This window comes from Mesoplodon densirostris, chromosome 14, assembly GCF_025265405.1.
Source record: "Mesoplodon densirostris isolate mMesDen1 chromosome 14, mMesDen1 primary haplotype, whole genome shotgun sequence".
Classification (NCBI taxonomy): Eukaryota; Metazoa; Chordata; class Mammalia; order Artiodactyla; family Ziphiidae; genus Mesoplodon; species Mesoplodon densirostris.
Window position 1 is genome coordinate 76442839 of NC_082674.1, and position 21434 is coordinate 76464272.

Genomic DNA, 21434 nt, shown 5'->3' on the forward strand with positions numbered 1-21434 from the left:
GTTCTAATACTCACTTCTTGTGGGCCAGCGACTGGAGGGACGACTAAGCCGTGGGCACGGGCGGCAGAAACGAAAGCCCCAGGGCCAGGCAGTAGAGCTTGTTCCAGGGGAGACCATTGTAAGAGCCCAGACTCCCTGGACCGTTCTTTCTTCACTTGGTGCCCAGGGAGCCGGGGCAGGGCCAGCGCGGGGGAGGAAGGGGACGAGCAGTTGAAGAGAGAGGAGACTGGCTGGCGGCGGCGTGCGGATAAGAGGGCGTGCGCTTCTCGGCCCCAAGTGCCAGCAGCTGGAGGAGGCGCGCAGGGAAGCGGCCTCGCGGACGCGCCAGAGGACGGGCGGCGCGATGGAACCGGCGCCGGACCTGGGGCTCGGGGACTCGTCCTTGCACCGCTATCTGGACTGCGAATTCTGGAGCCTCAAGAACGAGCTGCTCTGGCTTCTGGGAGGCTGCCCGCTCTTCCGGCACAGGTACCGGCCTCGTCGCCACCCCGCCCCGTGCGTCCCGCCGCCTGCCGCGTCCCCTCGGTCCCCGCGCGTTCCTGCGAGGGCGAGGGCGAGCTGGGGGTGTGGGTGCTGTGACCGAGAAGCAGGTCCCTCCCGACTTGGCAGATGATGGACTGCCCTCCCCAGTCCTGTGGGCGCAGCAGAGCCGGCGACTTCATCTGCCCCTGGAGGTGTCCTCCGCCCGTCGAGCTCCCCCCTACACCGGGAGTCGGGGTGCACGGGTGGGCCCCCGCAGCGGCGGGCGGGGTGCTCGGCCGAGAGTGGTGGCTGGAAGGATCGGCCTTGCTTCTAAACCTGTTTCTTGACTCCCCGCCTCCGCGTGTCCCACCCCTGCACGGAAGAAGGGTCAGAAAACCCAGGATGAGGCGGGAGTGGAGCGCGCCCAGGGCCACCGTGCAACCCTGTCCGGACCAGGAGCGCGGAAACGGGGGCAGAACAGCGTCATCTCGGGTCGTGCCTGCCGGGAAGTAAGAGGATTTTCCCGGCACAGGGGTGGACTGGCTCTGCCTAGGGTGTGTCTGGTCGTCGGCGTGGGGCAGGCTCCCAGGGGCCCCGCGGAGCCCAGGTGTGCAGAGAGGCAGCCTAACAGCAGCTGAGGTGCTTGGGTTGTAAGGTGGGCTCAGGCCCACGAGGTCATTTGATGACAGGACAGCCCTGAGAAGTGGGCAGAGGGCTTGGTGCAGCCTAAGTTTTCAGAGGGAGAAAATAACCCAGGGACCAGCCAGTCAGGACCAGAACTCAACCCTTGTGTCTCAATGGGGACTGTTTCTCCTGTGCTCTGTTGGGCGGCTGACCCCATCTCAGGCCGTCTGATAAGCCCACTTTTAGAATCAGGCTTTGGAGTTTTAGTTTAAGAAAGCTCCAGTTAAGAACACCAGTATGTTCCGAAGGAAGATTAACTACTTAGCCCACGTCTCAAGGTTGAGCTGGGCTGAGAGGGAAGGAGATGCTTGGAGTAAAAGCAGCCTGTCCTTGGCCAGAAAGCTGCGGTTTCTGCCCTGGTGGTACCCAGTGGGGAGAGGGGAGCTTAGGGAAGGTGAAAGCTGACAGGTGTGAGATGGTGGGTGTGCCTTTGAGTGTCTCCCCACCTTCTTTTTCCTTCTCTCTCACACCCAGTTCTTTTTTTTTTTTTAATTTATTTATTTATTTATTTTTGGCTGTGTTGGGTCTTGTCTCTGTGTGAGGGCTCTCTCCAGTTGCGGAGAGCAGGGGCCACTCCCCATCAAGGTGCGCGGGCCTCTCACTATCACGGCCCCTCCCATTTTGGAGAACAGGCTCCAGACACACGGGCTCAGTAGCTGTGGCCCACGGACCCAGTTGCTCCGCGGCATGTGGGAACCTCCCAGACCAGGGCTCGAACCCGTGTCTCCTGCACTGGCAGGCAGATTCTCAACCACTGTGCCACCAGGAAGCCCTCACACCTAGTTCTTTATGTCATGATTCTCAAAGCGTGGTCCAGGGACTCTGGGCGTTACCCAAGACTGTCCCAGGAGCTTCACAAGTTAGAAATTATTTTAGTCATAATATGAAGCAGTTATTGGCCTTTTCATTCTCATTTTCTCACAAATGTACAGTGGTAGTTCCCAGAGACTACATGATGTATAATTTTCCAACATGTCTGCAGAAGCAGATATGAGGATCCAGCAGTTTTAAGGCAGATATGAAAGAGATTTGTAAAAATGCAGAACAATGCCACTTTTCTAATTAAATTTTAATACTTTTATTTTTGAATGATTTAATAAATATTTGAACAATTTTTCTGTTATAATTTCTAAGATGATAAATACCAATAGATATTTGGGGCCCCCAATAATTTTTTTAAAGACAATTTTAAAGAGCAGTTTTAGGTTTACAACAAAATTGAGAGGGAGGAACAGAGATATCCCATAAACCCCCTGTCCCCACACAGACATAGCCCCTCCTCCATTATTAACATCACTCACCAGAATGGTATTTGTTTTTTGGTTTTTTTTGTGTGTATTTTTTTAATCAAAAATGAATCTATTGATTTATCATAATCACTGAGTCCACAGTTTACATTACAGTTCGCTCTTGGTGTTGTACTTTCTGTGGGTTTGGACAAAAGTATAATGACATGTACCCATCATTTGGTATCATACAGAATATTTTCACCAAAAAGAAAAAAAAAAAGGAGAAAAAGAAAAAGGTACAAATTACCCTAACAAACACTTTTCCATGCTGTCCAGTTCTTGCTTATTGACTTCATAATTTCAGAGTTGAAATAAGAGCCTAAATTTCATATTGCTTTTCCCCAGTGATTACAGATTGTGCTATCTGCTTGAATGTTCACATTGTGTCGGATTTGATCTTACTGGGGGTTAGAAGACAGTGATCCTGATTTCTCAATGTTTTTTTTTTTTTTAACATTCTGCTGCAGTAAAATGCTCCATGGGAGGCAAGAAATAAAGCTTCTCTAGCCACAGATTCACTGAGGCAAGGTGAGGCCTCCTGTGGCCGGTCTCCCCTCCCCAGGGCTTTGAAGTTCAAGTAGGTATGGGAGGGGGTGGGGTTCATTAGTGTGAGTGCTGTGTGTATAGTGGGAAGTTTGTACAGGGTCCGGCACTCCCAGGACATAAGAGCCCAGGAAACAGTTTGCTTCCAAAAAAACAAAAACCTGGTTGTGCAGTTTTCTGTGCACATCATAGCTGCCCTCAGTGCAGGGATTCATCCACTAGTCCGCCTCCCGAGGTGTGGTGTGGGCACAGCCAAGTTCCCCCGTCTCTCCCCAAGACCAGCTTGCCAGGCCGAGTCCTCCCTGTCCCTACTCAGGTGGAGGGTCCCCCAGGCTCCGGGAATGCCCCGGCTGCTGAGGGTCACACCTGCCCTGTGGTGCATAGGACAGCATGCCCTTGACTGGGACCCCAGAGGATTCTGGGCCACTTGAGGCTCCTCCCTGGGGTTTGCAGGGAATATTTAAAAGCAACATCTGAAATGAGATAAGCTTTTTAAATGTTTTTGAGTTTGTTTCTTGGCAAACCGGAGCTCTCTCCTGAGGGCCTGGCGGGCGAGTGGGTGTGCACAATGCGAGGCTTACAGCCCCCACTAGACATTTCTGGGCCCCCAAGCGCCCCTCACCACCCTTCCTCAGGGCTCCCCTCCCTGGCCTGGCTGTGCTGGGCCTGCCTGCTTACCCCTCCCCCTTTTTTCTCTTCACTGCCTTTTCTTTCCTTCCCTGGAGCAATGCACATTTCTCTTCCTTAACTTTTGCAAAGGTTTAGTTTTTCCCCTCAGTCTTCTATATACATGCAAGTATTTCAGGAAAAACTTCTCATTGCAAAGAGTTAAATAATATGGAAAATGTGAAAGTTTCTTAAACTGTCCCCTCGCCCAACCACTTTTTCTTTTCTTTTCTCTCTCTTTTTTTTTTTTTGCGGTCCGCGGGCCTCTCACTGTTGTGGCCTCTCCCGTTGCGGAGCACAGGCTCCGGACGCGCAGGCTCAGCGGCCATGGCTCACGGGCCCAGCCGCTCCGCGGCATGTTGGATCCTCCCGGACCGGGGCATGAACCCGTGTCCCCTGAATTGGCAGGCGGACTCTCAACCACTGCGCCACCAGGGAAGCCCCCTTTTTCTTTTTTGATTGTGGTGAAATATACAGAAAATAAAATTTACCATTTTAACCATTTTTAAGTGTGCAGTGGCATTAGGTACATTCACAGTGCTGTGCGACCATCACCCCCGTCCATCTCCAGAACTTCGACCTCCTCACAGTTTGAAACTCCTACTCATTAAACACTAACTCCCCTTTCCTCCCTCCCTACAGCCCCCGGCAACCACCATTCTACTTTCTGTCTCTATGAATTTGACTACTGTAGTTACTTCACATAAGTGGAATCATACAATATTTGTCCTTTGGAGTCTGGCTTATGCACTTAGCAGAGTGTCCTGAAGGTTCGTCCATAGTGTGACATATGACAGAACCTCCTTCCTTTTTAAGGCTGGATAACACTCCACTGCATGGATAGACCACATTTTGTTTACCCATTCATTTGTTGATGGACTTTTGGTCCTCCGACCACTTTGAATACTTTAGTGTGTTGTAGGGTTTTTTTCTACTTTTTCTATTTTCCTATGAGTTCACATATACATGCGAACATTTTCTTATATAAACAGGGTCATACTGTGTGTTTTGTCCTACAGTTTGCTCTTGTACAATTTAATTTTTATGGTCATGATACAATGTATGAACCTATGAGGTTTGGAGTGAAAAGCATCCACCCCTGTTCCACCCCCCCTTCATCCCTCATCCCCTTTCCTCACTGGCAAACACTTGCAAGTCTTTCATTGGATTCTTATGTTATTTACCTCTATTTCCTTAAAAGCACACGTAAGCAGCTACTTCTTGATTATATAATGACTTACTCGTATAGAAAATGAAGATTCCCACTAATGCCCACTTTCTTTCCTTATTCCCCCAAATCCGTGCATCCCCAGTTTTACTTAAATCAGTATCCAATGTTCACAACGCTGTAACTACATAAGTATTATTCTCAGCCATGCCCCTTAGTGTACCATATTTCATTTCCTTTCTTTCACAACTTTTGGTGTTCGTTTGGGCTAACCATTGCCCCTTTTATTCATTTGCTTAGTTTTGTATAAACTCATCACTCACTGGCCTCCACACTTTTGGATAGAACAGTTGCACTCCTCTCAATTTGGTCAAACCTGTCAGGTAACTGGCAGTTCTGTCCCTCCTGGCCCCCCACGGACACATCCATCCAGGAGGCCTCCTTCTGGGGCTTTAGTCTGGACTGGCTTTACCATTGTCTTCACCATTATCTTGGGAATTTCCTTTGCATCTCCTCTATAGTCAAGTCACTGTTTCCCCAGGCCTTCTCTTTTTTAGTTACCCTTTGTGGAGGATTAGAGATGGCCACAAGTTCTTTAACACTGCTCCCGTTGAGAGGTGTGGTTTGTGAACCCTCCCCTTGAATCTGGGTGGCTTATGACTGCTTTGACCCACAGGATATGGCTGAAGTGACAATGTGCCAGTGTCCAGGCTCAGGCCTAAAGTGACCGGTACCTTCCACTTCCTGTCTCTTGAGGCCCCAAGCTTCCGTGTGAAAAGTTCTACCAGCCTATGGCTGCCATGCTGTGAGGAAGCCTGAGCTGGTCCATGTAGAGATGCCCCATAGAGAGATGCTGACCATTCCCGACTGCTCCAGCCTCCAGCCATGTAAGTCATTTAAGCCGGGGCCCCAGACACTGAGAAGCAGAGACACGCCATCTCTACTTGATCCTGTGTGTCCAAATTCCTGTTAGAAAGAGTAGTGAGATATAATGATAATGAATTGTTGTTTTAAGCCACTAAGTTTTGGGGTACATTTTTACCATAGCCATAGATAACCAGGACAGTCTCTCATCTAATAGCTTCTTGAGAAAGGATACCAGAGAGTTAACTTTTTGAGATTTTTGAGATCTTCGTATCTGAAAATATTTACTATCAAAATCGGCTGAATATTTGTACAGGTGTAGAATTCTAGGCTGGAAGTAAAATTTCCCCCAGAATTTTAAAGACATTATGCCATTGCTTTCAAGTATCCAACATTGTTATTAATGAATCTGATCGCTTCTGCACCCTGGCATTTTAATATATAAATATATGACTTGTTTTTCTTCCTCCCTCCTGGAAGTTTCTAGGGCTTTCTTTTTAGCACTGGTTTTATGGAATTTCACCACGTTGTGGCTTGACGTGGGCCTCTTTTTCTTTCATTATGGGGGGCATGCGATGGGCTCTTTTAATTTGGAAGCTCATGTTCTTCAACTATTTGCACTGCTCTCTTATATGGACTCCTTTTGTTCACATGTTGGACCTCCTGGGCTTGTCTTCTAGTTTCCTAATCCTTTTCATCTCTTTACCTTTTCATTCTAATTCCTGGGAGATTTTCTCAACTTTATCTTCCAACTGTTCTTGAGTCATTTTAAATATCTACTATTGTATTTTTAATTTTCAAAAGTTCTTTAAGTTCTTTATTCCTTTTTTATAGCATCTGTTCTTGTTTTCTGGTTGCAGAGTCTCTTATTTCTTCGGAATAGTTGATGATAACTTTTGAGATGTTTCTTTCTGTTCTCTACTTTGTCTCTATTTCCTTTGAGTTCCTTTTTCTTTTGCCGTTTATACTTTTGACCTCTGGCTTTCATGTCTGAGGCTTTTGTTAAATGTCTAGTCAATCTTGGGTGTTTGTTCAAAGTAGTAGTGAAGTGAGTAATATGAGCAAAATGCTGATTGTGATCAGGCAGGGTCCTTGGCCACAGGCTCTCTTTTTTTTTTTTTTTTTTTTTTTTTTTTTTTGTGGTACATGGGCCTCTCACTGTTGTGGCCTCTCCCGCTGTGGAGCACAGGCTCCGGACGCGCAGGCCCAGCGGCCATGGTTCACAGGCCCAGCTGCTCCACGGCATGTGGGATCTTCCCGGACCGGGGCACGAACCCATGTCCCCTGCATCGGCAGGCGGGCTCTCAACCACTGCGCCACCAAGGAAGCCCCAACCACAGGCTTTCTTGGTCAGAGAGAACCTTCCTTTCAGTGGCAGACCAGTATTAGTGTTTTGTTTTGGTCAGGGTTAATTTCTCCAGAGATGAATCTTTTAGTCCCTGAGGGATGGGTGCATGGAGAATGAATGACAGGTCATAAGCCCAGGTGCCTGAAAGGATGGTGAGCAGGGATCCTCCGTGTATGACTTTATGCTCATTAGAAAATGATGCTCCTCTTATGTGTGAAATCTAAAAAAGCTGTGAACTCATAAAAATAGAGTGGAATCGTGGTTACCAGGGGCTGGGTGGTAGGAAGAATAAGAGAGATGTTGTTTAAAGGTACAAACTTGCAACCAGTAGATAAAAAAGGCCTGGAGAGCTAAGGCATAGTATAGTGAGTATAGAAAATAATATTATATTATAAACATCAAACTTGGTAAAGACAAGGCTTTTTTTTTCTTATTGAAGTATCGTCGATTTACAATATTGTGTTAGTTGCTGATGTACAGCAAAGTGATTCATATATATATATATATATATACATGTACACACACACATATATATATGAATATATATATATTCTTTTCCATTATGGTTTATTGCAAGACATTGAATAAGTTCCCTGTGCTATACAGTAAGTCCTTGTTGTATATCTATTTGATATATAGTATTTTATATCTGCTAATCCCAAACTCCTAATTTATCCCTCCCCCACCCCTTGTAACCTTTGGTAACCATAAGTTTGTTTTGTATGAAGTTTGTTTTGTATGTCTGTGAGTCTGTTTCTGTTTCATAAATAAGTTCATTTGTATTATTTTTTTAGATTCCACATGTAAATGATATATAATATTTGTCTTTCTCTGTTTGATTTACTTCACTTGGTATGATAATCTCTAGGTCCATCCATGTTCCTGCAAATGGCATTATTTCATTCTTTTTTATGGCTGAGTAGTAGTCCGTTGTATATATGTACCATATCTTCTTTATCCATTCCTCTGTCAATTGACACATAGGTTGCTTCTATGTCTCAGCTATTGTGAATAGTGCTGTTATGAACATTGGTGTGCTGATTCCTTTTTTTTTTTTTACAAAGTTAGCATAAATTAAGCCAACAATATACTCTTTAGACATACCTGGATATGTGAGAAACTCTATAAAATGAAAGTAAAGGAATGCTAAACCAAGATTCTAGAGGATTGGAGGGGGAGGGCAGAGAGATGGGAGGGGGACACATGGGTGTGGTTAGAAGTTACTGTCATTGTGCTAGTTCTCCAACTGGGTGAGGGTGTTTATCATAGATTTAAAATGATGACTTAGCCCGTGTTGCCTCCCAGTTATGGTTGTAAAAGTCAGAATTGTTTCCTGGTTGGACCAACAGTTGGAAGAAAAGAAAATAGTAAACTAACCAAGGGTCCCTCCACAGGATACTGGCAGAGAGAGAGACAGGAAGGGACTGAGAGAGAGACTGAGAGAAAGAGAGATCTAGAGAAAGGAACTAAAACCCCTGCCGGTAAAAGGCCAGGAGACTCAGTGGTCCCACTTCCCCTACACAGGGCTGTCTGTGCAGTTGGTTGCACACTTTTTATATTTGATCTCTCATCTGACTCTCAAAGGGGATAATGATGACGTGTGAAAAGGGAATAGTTCTGGTGAAAAACGTAGAGAGGAGAGGACAGAGACAGTGAAGAGGTGGGATCTGCAGGATTTGATCATTATAGATTCTGTTTACTAATTTAATGTGAGAAATTCCCTTAGAGAAGATCGTGATGTATCAATAAATACCTGGGTGATTATAAATGCTAGCTTTATTGTAACATTGGTTTGTAACTCCACTTTTTGTTTTCTACCTGCTTTAAGAGACCAATACAAAAAGACAACATGCGTTGGGAAGGATGTAGACAAACTGGAACCCTTGTACGCTGTGGTGGGAACACAAAATGGTGTAGCCACTGTGGAGAACAGTATGGAAGTTCCTCAAAAATTAAATATAGAACTACCATGTACAGCACAGGGAATATAGCCAGTATTTTATAATAACTTTAAATGGAGTATAATCTATACAATTTTTGAATCACTATGTTGGATACCTGAAGCTAATACAATATTGTAAGTCAACTATACGTCAGTTTTAAAAAGTGATTGGGAAATAAATAAATAATAAAAAATTAGGGCAAGGGGAAAAAACCATAAGGAAGATACAAACCTAGTATAGTAGTACTACTTAAGGCAAAATGTTTGGGTAATTACAGGTCAATGAAAACAACAATAATAATACCTAACATTTATTGGCTGGCCAAAATGTTTGTTCGGGTTTTTCTGTAACATCTTATGGAAAAGCCCAGGCGAACTTGTTGGCCAACCCAATAGTAATTTCTTTTCTTCCTCGTTTGCCACAGTGTTAATGAAGTAAACGTTTGTCTTCACATCACGCCTCTTCCCAGAACTTCCTAGGTTTTCATTTGGGCATGTGACCCTCTCCCGTAGGTTGTATAATTCAGAGAAAGTAGACCAGTCACCTCATCGACCCCCCACCTTGACAAAGGGATTGACCTGTAACCCTGAGGAAGCCAGTGCTACTCCGGTTGGTACAGGAATAGTCCCGTGATCCAATTTTGGCCAATAAAATAGGAAAGGAGGTTTCTGAGGGCTCCTGGGAAAGATGCTTCCTTGCTTATCTGAGAGATCTTCCGGATGGGCACGCCCTCTCATCTTGGATGCAGTGGAGTCTGAATGTGAGGCTGGCTAGGCGTGCAGCCATTTTGTCACCAAGAGGGAAGCCAGCCCTAGGAGGAAGTGACTCACAGAGGCAGGGCATGATTGAGCCAGGGAGTCAAACGTGCCCTGAACCCTGCCCCTTGTCCTGTCTCTGCAGTTCCGAGAAGTAGCAAGTTCCCTTTACTGTTCAGGCCACTGTGAGTTGGGTTTCAACCAAACTTTTGGTTTTCAACCAGAAGCACCCCAATTAGTTTGCTTTTATTTCACTTTTGTTTCACTTGCAGAGACAGAAACACAGCTCACCTTGGCTTCAGGCACAGAGGCTGGCGTTCAGGTTGCTGGGGTGACACAGCCAGGAGTCCTCAGCTCTGCTCTCCTCACGTCCAGACAGACCCTGGCCACCTTGTGGCCTTTGGAGCTTTGGGTGCATGTCTCAGAGCTCAGCAGCCAGGCTGGAAGAGAGAGACTCTTCTTGGCTTCCAGCCTGGCCCACATCACCTTCATTGGCTCAGCTGGCCATTGCCCATTGCCTTTCCTTGAAGTGGCCCCTGGGGCGGGTCACCAACCAGAACCACGTGGGTGGGGGAGGGAGTGGGAGGCTGCCAAAGACAAAAGGAGGTGCTGTGGCCCAGAAAAGGGGAAATGCGTGCCAGACTCACAGAGCACTGGGCACCCATCCTTGGCTTCTTCCTGAGTCTCTGGGTCACGGCAGTGAGTGAAGGATGTCTCAGAAGAGCACCTGGGAAGCCAGGTCAGGCATTTCTGCCTTGAATGGGGGCACTTAAACACTGCCTGGTAAGTTCCCTCCCCCTTCCTCTGGCAGTGACTTTGATCTGAAGCTGGGCAATAGCTTGGCTTTTCTGGGCAGAGACTTGCTGATTGATCCCAAAAGGAAATGTTATGCATGCAAGGGACCAATGTCTGTGTAGAGAGACGAGGGGTCATGGGTGCTCATTCCTCTCAGCCTCGGGAGGGACTGCAATTTCGGAGGAAATCAGGCCTGTTTTCTAACCGGAGCCATTCTGACTGTCATGAGATCTCAGAACCGGCGCTGTTTTCGGGGTGCCGTCCCACAGCCCTCTGCCCGCTTCTTTCCCTGCCAGGGAGCTGAGATTCTCCTGTGACCTCCTGTTAGTGTGGGTATGTTTTTACTTTTATTTACTTCATTGCACCGAGCTTCGATAGCATCTCTTTTCTTTCTAAGTTCCCTTCTGTCCATCCTCTACCTTACAATCACATCCAGGCTACAACATTTATACTCTGTTCTCCCTCCGTGAATAAAGCTTTGCAGGTGGGTTGATTCCAGGAGCTGAGATTGGTTCTTACGTGGTTATGACCGTGACAAAAAGTGACTGCAGGGCCCCTGATTACTTGCCCTTCTCTTCACAGGGACGGCTCTATGGACCATGTGCAAACCTCTGTTTCTTTTGACACTATTTATGGACTTATTGTGGGAACTCAGACATCACGGGAGACCCCTCAGAGCCCCAGGGTCTCTCCCCATGCCCTCTTGGCAGCCGTGGGAGAGTGTTGACCTCCTCTTTGCCCTTCAGAGACCCCAGGTTTGAAGTCCAGGTCATCACGGGCCCCTGAGGGAATCTCCATGGGCATCTTCCCATTTACCTGTAAATGGACAGGTAGGTGGACAGGTAGCTCTCAAGGTCTAGGAGGGAACCCTGGCTCCTGTGCATGTTAGACTCACTGAGGGTGCCTCCTACACACCCAGTGAAAGGATTTGTTGTTGAAGATGATGGATTTGCCCTCTAGATCTTCTCCTGAAGAACTTGTGTACCATAATGTTCCACCAAAGACATCCTTTGGGTTACCAAAGGTGTCACTACAATTAGAAACAAGGAACCCCATAAGCCAGCAGACTCTGCCATCCCATGGTCAGAGCATGGTCTTAGGAGCCAGTCAAGGCCTGGTTGTACCTGTAGACTACAGGGCTGGGCATCCTCCAAGACCCTGAGCTGTCAGCCGCAAACCCATGACTGCTTTCTTCGCTAACCTCTCAGGTGCCACTCCCATCTCAGCACCTCCCACATGCACCCTAAAAAGTAACCCCCCTTGTTTGAAGCTTCAAGTCTCATTTCTAAACCAGTCACTGTCCCGGAGGTTGAGATCCCTGTGGTGACCTGGACCAATCAGGAGCTGGCCCTTCGGGCCGAGCTGATGCAGCAGCCCCAGGATCCTGGGCAGGGGAGGAAGAGCCCCAGCAGTAGCTGCCGCACATACCTTTACCTAGTGAGCGACGTGCCCGAGTTGGGTGACAGTCCGTGCTTTTGTCTCGGGGGATTGTATCTGCTCCTACCCCCCGCTCACTCGGCCCCATTTCCCCATCGCTTCCTTCCTGCTCACCCTTCCACCCTTTCCTCCTGCCCTCCCCGCCCTACTGCCTGCCTCCCTCCCTCCCTCCTGGGACTTCCTCTCTCTGCCCACAGACACCCCACTCCTCAGCGGATCCTGCAGAGCCCCTCGGTTCTCACGGCTCCGCCTTCTCTCGGGTCCTCCTGACGGAACCAGGCAAAGGTAATTGCTAAACCAACGGCTCTCCATTCCAGAAAACAGCCAGGCCGTGCCTGGGAGGCGGCACCCATCCAGCCACGTGAGGTCTAACGCTGACATGTGCACTTTGTACGGGACCCCTCTTCCTCCTGCTCTGTCTTCCACGCTGGGCTCCAAGCCCTTTGAAGGGAGGAGCCAGCCCGGCTTGTTTTGAATTCCTAGTGTTTAGCTGGTGTAGGCGCTTAATGAACGCTCAAGGAAGGAAGGGGAGAAGAAGGATGGGGAGGGAAACTCCCTTCCCCATGGTCACTGGGTCACTCAGCGGAGGCCCAGGATGCAGGGCTGGGGCCTGGAACTGCCTCCTTCAGGGATTCCTGTGAGGTTTTTGTCTCTGGGGAGGGATCTTTCCTTCGCCTTCTTCCCTTTGCTCTCCATCTTCAGAGCCTTTCTTCCTGAGAACTTTGTAGACTGTGCCCATCAGCCAAGGTACCTCTCGCCAGTTGAGGGAACGTCACAGCTAGAATTAAACCTCAGCACTTAGAAACGACCCCCTTTGCATCTTCTCAGGCGCCCGCTGGCTCAGGGCCTGCAGCCTTTGACAGTTACCGCAAGATGATTCAACAGTTTCTCTTTCATTCACCGTCTACTCATCCAGGTTGCACGTGGTGTTCTCAGGGTGGTGTCAAGGTTTGGGGCATCGGTGGTCGGGTTGTGATCGCAGTGTTTGCTAGAAGGCACATGGGCCTTGTGCTCACTGCCTCTGGGGAGCCATAAATGCTTATAGCGGGGTGCACCTCACTTTTTAATGGAGATGGAGCATTTTTGATTCTTGCTGATTTCAAAGAGAAGAGGGAGTTATCTTGGGCTGAGCTGGAGGTGCCTCCAGAAGGAAGTTACCAAAGAGACCAGGACCAAGGTGCGGGTTATTGAAGCAGAGCCCTGCTGGGACACCAGGGTTGGTTTTCAAGTTCTTGTTGGTATTTTATTCCAGAACATCTGTGCTACCAGGAGTCACATGGTGGTCAAAAGCTTAGGTGCCAAGGATGTTCCTTGTCATGAGGACATTCGCATTTGGTATCTGAAGATGTGCTTTCCCCTAGACCAAAACTCATTTTGACTTAGAGTTAGAGAAAAACACACACCACTGCTTTTTTTTTTTAAGTCTATATTGAATTTGTTACAGTATTGCTTCTGTCTTGTGTTTTAGTTTTTTGGCCACAAGGCATGTGGGATCTTAGCTCCCCGACCAGGGATCGAATCCGCACCCCTAGCATTGGAAGGCGAAGTCTTAACCACTGGATCGCCAGGGAAGTCCCACACACAACTGCTTTTTTTTTTTAATTGATTAATTAATTTTTTAGCGTCTTTATTGGAGTATAATTGCTTTACAATGGTTTATTAGTTTCTGCTTTATAACAAAGTGAATCAGCTATACATATACATATCCCCATATCTCCTCCCTCTTGGGTCTCCCTCCCACCCTCCCTATCCCACCCCTCTAGGTGGTCACAAAGCCCTGAGCTGATCTCCCTGTGCTATGCGGCTGCTTCCCACTAGCTATCTATTTTATATTTGGTAGTGTATATATGTCCATGCCACTCTCTCACTTCGTCCCAGCTTACCCTTCCCACTCCCCGTGTCCTCAAGTTCATTCTCTACGTCTGCGTCTTTATTCCTGTCCAGTGGTGTGTGTGTGTGTGTGTGTGTGTTTTAATACACAACGGCCTTTTTGATTTTGTTGTTGCCTTGCTTGTTGTCTCTTTTAAATTTTATTTATTTAATTTATTTTTAACATCTTTACTGGAGTATAATTGCTTTACAATGGTGTGTTAGTTTCTGCTTTGTTGTCTCTTTTTAAAATGGATTTTTTATTTTGGAATAATTTTCAATTTATAGAAAAGTTGCAGAGATAACAGAGTTTTCTCATCTCCCTCTCACCAAATTTCCCCTGTTGTTAACATCTTACAGAACCACGGTACATTTGTCAAAACGAAGGCAGCGGCATTGGTACGTTGCTATGAATTCAACTCTAGACTTTACTTAGGTTTCCTCAGTTTTCCCCATGATAGCCTCTTTCTCTTCCAGGACCCCATCCAGGACACCACGTGTTTCATTGTCACAGCTCCTTGGCCTCCTCTGGGCTGTGACAATTCCTTAGTCTTTCCCTGTTTTTCATGACCTTGACACTTTTGAAAAGTATCGGTCAGGTATTTTGTTGAATGTCCCTCAATTCAGGTCTGTCTGATGTTTTTCTCATGTTTAGGCTGAGGTTCTGGGTTCTGGGGAAGCGTATGAGGGGAGATGCCCTTCTCATCACATCACATCACATCACATCACATCACATTATATCATATCATATCATATCATATCATATCATACCATCCCATCTATCCTATCCTATCCTATCACATCACATCACACCATATCATATCATATCATATCATATCATATATCATATCATATATCATATCCTATCCTATCCTGTCCTGTCACGTCACATCACATCATATCATTCCATGGCATACATCCTGTCAACATGCCTCAGATTTTTTTCTTTTGCTGTAAAGTACAATGAAATACAAAACTGTTAAGTGTATACTCTCAGATGCATTCACCTATGTAACCCAAACCCCTATCAAGATAGAGAACGTTACTGTCACCCCAGAAAGGTCCCTCATGCCCTTCCCAGGCCCTGCCTTTCCCCTCCCAGAGGTAACCACTGTTCTGTTTTTGTTCCTACCGTGTTTTAGTTTTGTCTGTTTTAGAATTGAATACAAATGGAATTACACAGTATGTTCACACAGCATATTTTTGGTGGTATATTAATTCAGTTTAATCCCACACAGCAATGAAAATGCATGAAACACAGCTACAGTAGACACTAAGATGAATCTTATTAGCCACGTTGAGTGAGAGAAGCCAGACTCAAAAGAATACATAGTGTCTAATCCCATTTCTTTAATCTTTAAAAGCAGTCAAAAATAATTTATGGAGTTACAAGTCAGGACAGCAGCTAGTATGGGCAGGAGGGAGGGAGTGGTTGAGAGGGAGACCAAGGGGAGAGTCTGGTGATGTAATGTGATTTCCCTGCACTTGGGTAGAGATTATACAGGTGTGTGTAATCTTCGTGATAATTCATTAGGCTATACTTTTATGATTCTTGCTTTGTTCTTGGTGTGTTACATATTATTAAAGTGTTTTAAAATAAGATACTAGTTCACGCCCATCAGTTGTTTGTGTGTATGACAATGCCATGTGTACTCCTTATCTACTGATGTGTAGAAGATTACCTCAAAACTTAACAACCAGTTTCTGTGGGTCATGAATTTCACAGCTTCTTAGCTGGGTGGCTCTGGGTCTTTCATGAGGTTGTATATAAGATGTTGGTTGGGGCTTAAGTCATATAAAGGCTTGACTGGGGCTGGCAGATCCACCCCCAAGGTGGTGTACTCACATAGTTGTTGGCAGGAAGCCTCAGTGTTTCTCCCACGTGGACCTCTCCACGAAGCTGCTTGAGTGTCCTCACATCATGGCAGCTGGCTTCCTCCAGAGCAAGTGATCCCAGAGAGCCCAGTATAATGTTTTCTAAATTAATACATGCCATTTATGTGTATCAGTAGTACATTCCTTTTTATTGCTAAGTAGTATTCCATTTTACGACTAGACCATAGTTTATTTATCTGCTCTGTTAGTGATGGATGCCTTGGCTGTTTCCAGTTTGGAGCTATCATTGATAAAGCTGGTATGAACATTCTTCTGCAAGAATTTTTATGAACAGTTTGCTTTTCTTGGGTAAATACTAGGAGTGTCATTGTTAGGTCATAGAGTAGGTATATGTTTAGTGTTATGAGAAATTGACAGAACCTTTCCCCAAGGTGACTGTATTGTTTTACATTATGACAACAAAACATGAGAGTTTTAGTTGCTCCACATCCTTGTTAATATTTAGGTTTCTCATTAAAAACTTTTTTTTAGCCATTCAGGTGGGTGTGTAATGGTATCTCATTGTGATTTTAATTTGTATTTCCATGGTGACTTAATGACGTTGAGCCTTTTCTCTCATGCTTATCGGTCATTTTTATATTGGTCATTCTTTTGTGAAGTGTCCAAATCTTTTGGAGGGGGCTTCCCTGGTGGCGCAGTGGTTGAGAGTACGCCTGCCGATGCAGGGGACATGGGTTTGTGCCCCGGTCTGGGAAGATCCCACATGCCGCGGAGCGGCTGGGCCCGTGAGCCATGGCTGCTGAGCCTGCGCGTCCGGAGCCTGTGCTCCGCAACGGGAGAGGCCACAACAGTGAGAGGCCCGTGTACCGCAAAAAAAAAAAAAATCTTTTGGAGGACATCTATGTGTGTGTGTGTGTGTGTGTGTGTGTGTGTGTAGTTCACACATATAGTTTTGTGTAACCAACCACCACCACAATCAGAATACAGAACTATTCCATCACCACAGAGAAACCTCCTGTGTTTCCCCTTTGGAGTTAGATTCTCCCCATACCCTAACTCCTGGCAGCCACTGATCTGAACCTCATTACTATAATTTAGTCATGTTGAGAATGTTATAAAATTGGAATCCTATCGTATGTAACTTTTTGAGATTGGCTTTTTTCCACTCAACACAATGCCTTGGAGATCCATCCCAGTTGTCATGTGTATCAGTGGTTCATTCCTGTTTATTGCTGAGTAGTACCCTATTGTATGGATGTACCACAGTTTAATCTATGCCCCACTCAAGAGACATTTGGGTTGTTTCTAGTTTTTGGTGATTGCAAATAAAGTTGCTATAAACATTCATGTATAAGTGTTTGTGTAAACAAAGGGTTTCATTTCTCTTGGGTAAATACCCAGGAGTGGAATTGCTGAGTTATAAACGTCAGTGTGTATTTCGCTTCCTAAGGCATTGTCAACCTCTTCCAGAGTGCCTGTACCATTGTTTAAATCTTTCCCACCAGCAGTGAAGGAGGGGTCCAGTTGCTCTGCATCTTCTGAACACTTGGTAATGTCAGTATTTTTTATTTTCGCCTCTCTAGTAGGTATTTATGATTCGATTTTGAAGCTTAGTATCTTGTGGTTTGGTCCTAATTCCACGTGTGAAACTTCCCAGTAAGGCTTCGTCTTACTCATGCTGGATGCCCACACCCTTCACCCATCCGAGGGAAGGTGAGATTCATATCTTTTGCTTTAGTTCTTGCTGGTGGCATATCCTAGTTCAGAGGTTTTCTACCTTGTTCTTAGTACAGGAACCATTTTTTCTCAAGCTAAATCCTACACAGACCGCCGATAAGTCAGATGATGGTGGAGCTGCTGAGGGTAGAGCAGGGCCCTCTCTGTACCCCATACAGACACACCCCGGAAGATGTGTCTCTTAATCTCAACACGAACGCCATCCACCCAGGACCTGCCAAGTCTCTTAATTCTATAGGGCCTCTGTCTGCCATTTGAGGCACAGAGGTAATAATATTTGCCAAATCTTTATATCTTACAGACCCAAGAAACCAGAAAAGAGAAATTATATCTGTTATTATAAAATACCCCAAACCATCGTTGTTTATGAGTTATACTGTCTCGTTATACACATAGTATTTAAGGTGTCCCATTAAGATGGCTAAACGTGGAGGCTGATATTTAAAGACAGAAAATGCACAAACAAATATGCATGTTGCATAGGAGTTGGGAGAGCTTGAGATGTTCCTGAAATCCTGACTTTTCCATCGCAGAGATGGTTACCTTTTTGCTTGAAAAGTGTTAGGAATTTAAATATTCATATTATGATAAGCAGATGTTCAAGCTTTCAGGGAGACAGTTTCTAAGACTTCTTCATCCAGCTTTAATTTCTTTGTTAAATAGGAATGAATTCCTTGGGGGTGGCAGTTGGAATGAAGAACAAGCGCCATCTAGTGGTTATGTTTAAGTGTACAATTTAACATGTTTTAAAACATCTGTTTTTGGAATCGTTTTAGTTTAACACGGTTCAAAAGTCAGAAAGCAAATAAAGGTACAGTGCTGTTCCCTCTCTGCCCAATTCCCCCCACCTCCACCCCACTCACACGAAAGCTCAGCACTGTTATTAGTTTCTGGTTTTAAAAAAACAACATCTACCAAGCAAATATGTAGTCTTCTCCACCCCATTTTTTTTTTAAACATATAGAGCAGCAGTAAAAGGAATATATTCACTTGTTTGCACCTTGATTTTTTTCATTTAAAACATATCTTGGCAATTTCTCTATATTGCCATAGAAAGAAAAATTTTTTTGTGTGTAATATCCCATTGTATGGCTCTACCATATCTTACTCGATCACTTTTCTACTGATGGTCTTTTAGATGTTTGCAATGTTGCGCTGTTACAACACTATAGTGAGTAGCTTATGCCCATGGAGCATTATGCTTATCCCTAATAGTGCATTTTGGGAGTCAGGGTGGGGAATGTGAAAGACCTGTAATTAAAATGTCTAACTTGTTCCTGTTGAGAAATTTCTTTAATGTAAGGAGGCTGGGTATTAATAGTTGAGAGCTGTTTAGTAGTAACCCAATTTTCTTGAGGTATGTTTATTTTACTGGTTATAATAATTTCTCAGTTCCTCTGGCCAGTGTATATATTACCTGTGCATTAATAGTCCTCACCTAATCTTGTTCTGTGTCCTATTTTTCTATGTAGACTGACATAAACTGTTACTAAAATTTGACTCCAGTGAGATGCTTGGTATCCGTATGAGTAAGAAGCTTAGTTTAATGTGAAAGTAATGTGAAATTAATGTGAATTAGGGATTTTATTTTATTTTTTAAAATTTAAATTAAAATTTTTTGGGCCGTGCCACGCAGCATGTGGGATCTTAGTTCCCCGACCAGGGATGAACCGGTGCTCTCTGCAGTGGAAGCTCAGTCTTAACCACTGGACCGCCAGGGAATTCGCTCTGAATTTCGGATTTTAAAACAGACGAATAACAACCATTTTATCAAAAAGTTACTGGAATGGAAGTGTAAAGAGAGAGCTATCAATAGTTACTTACGTTTTAGAATCTTGTCTGTAAAACACACCAAATGTCATTTCCATAGACTTTGCTGTCTGGTCTTTTTAGTTTGCTGTTTCTCTTGATCCACATTTTTCTTTTTTGATTACAAAATTTGTAATTGATGAATACTACAGTTTATATTAAAAAAGAGGATCCATACCTCATATTATTCTATAGCTTATATCTCCTCACATGTGTGAGGATGTCCAAAGGATAAGTTTCTAGAAGTGGAATTGCTGGGTCACAAGGTAGGTTCATTTGTAATTTTGATAGATATTTTTTAATTGTTGCACATGCAGACGGTACCAGTTTGTACCCTCCGTCCCTCAGACTAGTGTGTGAGAGCATCAGCTCCTCACAGCGTTGCCAATGTAGTGTGTTATCAGACTGTCTGGATTTTGTTCAAGTAATAGGTAAAAATCAGTATTTCAGTGTAGTTTTAATTTGTGCTTCTCTTACTGCATATGAGAGCAGAGATTTAAAACTATATTTGTATCACTTGTATTTCTTATTCTGTGGCCCATGTGTTCAAATCATTTGCCCCCTTTTGGTCTGTTTTTTTTTTTTTTTCAACTGAGGTATAGTTGATTTACAATTTTATGTTAGTTTCAGGTATACAGCATAGTGATTCAGTATTTTTATAGATCATACTTCATTAAAAATTATTACAGAATAATGTCTGTAATTTCCTGTGCTGTACAATATATGCTTGTTGCATATCTCTTTTATGCATAGTAGTTTGTATCTCTTAATCCCATGCCCTTATCTTGATCCTCCCCCACCCTCTCTCCACTGGTAACAACTAGTTTGTTTTCTATGTTTGTGAGTCTCCTTCTGTTTTGCTAGATACCTTAGTTTGTTTTATTTTTTAGATTCCACAAATAAGTGATAGCATACAGTTATTTGTCTTTCTCTGTCTGATTTATTTCCCTAAGCATAATATTCTCACCTGATCCATCCACGTTGCTGCAAATGACAGAATTTCACCCTTTTTTATGGCTAATATTTCACTGTATATACATACATACATATATATATATATATATATACATACCACATTTTCTTTATCCATTCATCTGTTGATGGACACTTGGGTTGCTTCCGTATCTTGGCTATTGTAAATAGTGCTGCTGTGAACATTAGGATGCATGTATCTTTTCAATTAGTGTTTTTGTTTTTTCCAGATATATACTCAGGAGTGAAATTCCTGGATCATATAGTAGTTCTATTTTTAGCTTTTTGAGGAACCTCCGTAATGTTTTCCATAGTGGCTGTACCAATTTACATTCCCACCAACAGTGTACAAGGGTTCCCTTTTCTCCATATCCTTACCAACATTTGTTGTTTGTGGTCTTTTTGATAATAGCCATTCTGACATGTGTGAGGTGATATCTCATTGTTGTTTTGATTTGCATTTCTCTAATCAGCAATGTTGAGCATCTTTTCATGTGCCTGTTGGCCATCTGTATTTCTTCTTTGGAAAAATGTCTATTAAGGTCTTTCTTCTGCCCACTTTTAAATTGGGTTGTTTGTTTTTTTGATATTGAGTTGTATGAGTTGTTTATATATTTTGGATATTAGCCCCTTGTTGGTCATATATCTGCAAATATTTTCTTCCATTCACTACATTGTCTTTTCATTTTGTTGATGGTTTCCTTTGTTGTGCTTGCTGGTATGTTTTTAATGAATTATAGGAGCTCTGTAATTAGGGAGCTTCATCCCTTTGCAATGACATCAGTAACAAGTATTTTGTCCCTGTTTGTCATTTGTCTTTTGACTATTCTTAAGGTGTTTTTGTCATGCAGAAGTTTTTGTTATTATATAGTCACATTTATCAAATTTTTCTTTATGCTTTTAAATATTATATCATATAGAAAGTTTTTTTTTGCATTGAGATCATGAAAGAGTTCCTTATGTTTTATCTTAATACCTTGTGGTTTTGTTTTCCTCCATGTTAATCCTGATCAATTTGGAATTTATTCTAGTATATGGTGTGAGATAGGGATTCAACTTAATTTTTTCTTCCAGTTGGCTAACCAATTAGAACATCTCAATGTTTTGTTTTTCCCAAGATTTGATATTCCAGCTTTCTCTGAAATATATTAACTTTCCATATGTATTTAATTCCATTTCTCGACATTCTGTTTTATTCCATTGGTCTATCTGCCTATTTTTACACCGGTTGAATTACTGAGGCCTTATCACACAGAT

At 44.1% G+C, this 21434-nt stretch overlaps 1 protein-coding gene across 1 annotated transcript in view; it reads left to right on the forward strand.

Moving 5' to 3' along the window:
* The first annotated feature begins 332 nt into the window (after positions 1-332).
* ACOXL (acyl-CoA oxidase like) overlaps positions 333-21434 on the forward strand; it is a 352026-nt gene continuing 330924 nt past the window's right edge. Inside the window, 1 exon segment of the mRNA XM_060116983.1 lies at positions 333-468. Coding sequence (XP_059972966.1) covers positions 344-468 — 125 coding nt within the window. The 5' untranslated portion in view covers positions 333-343.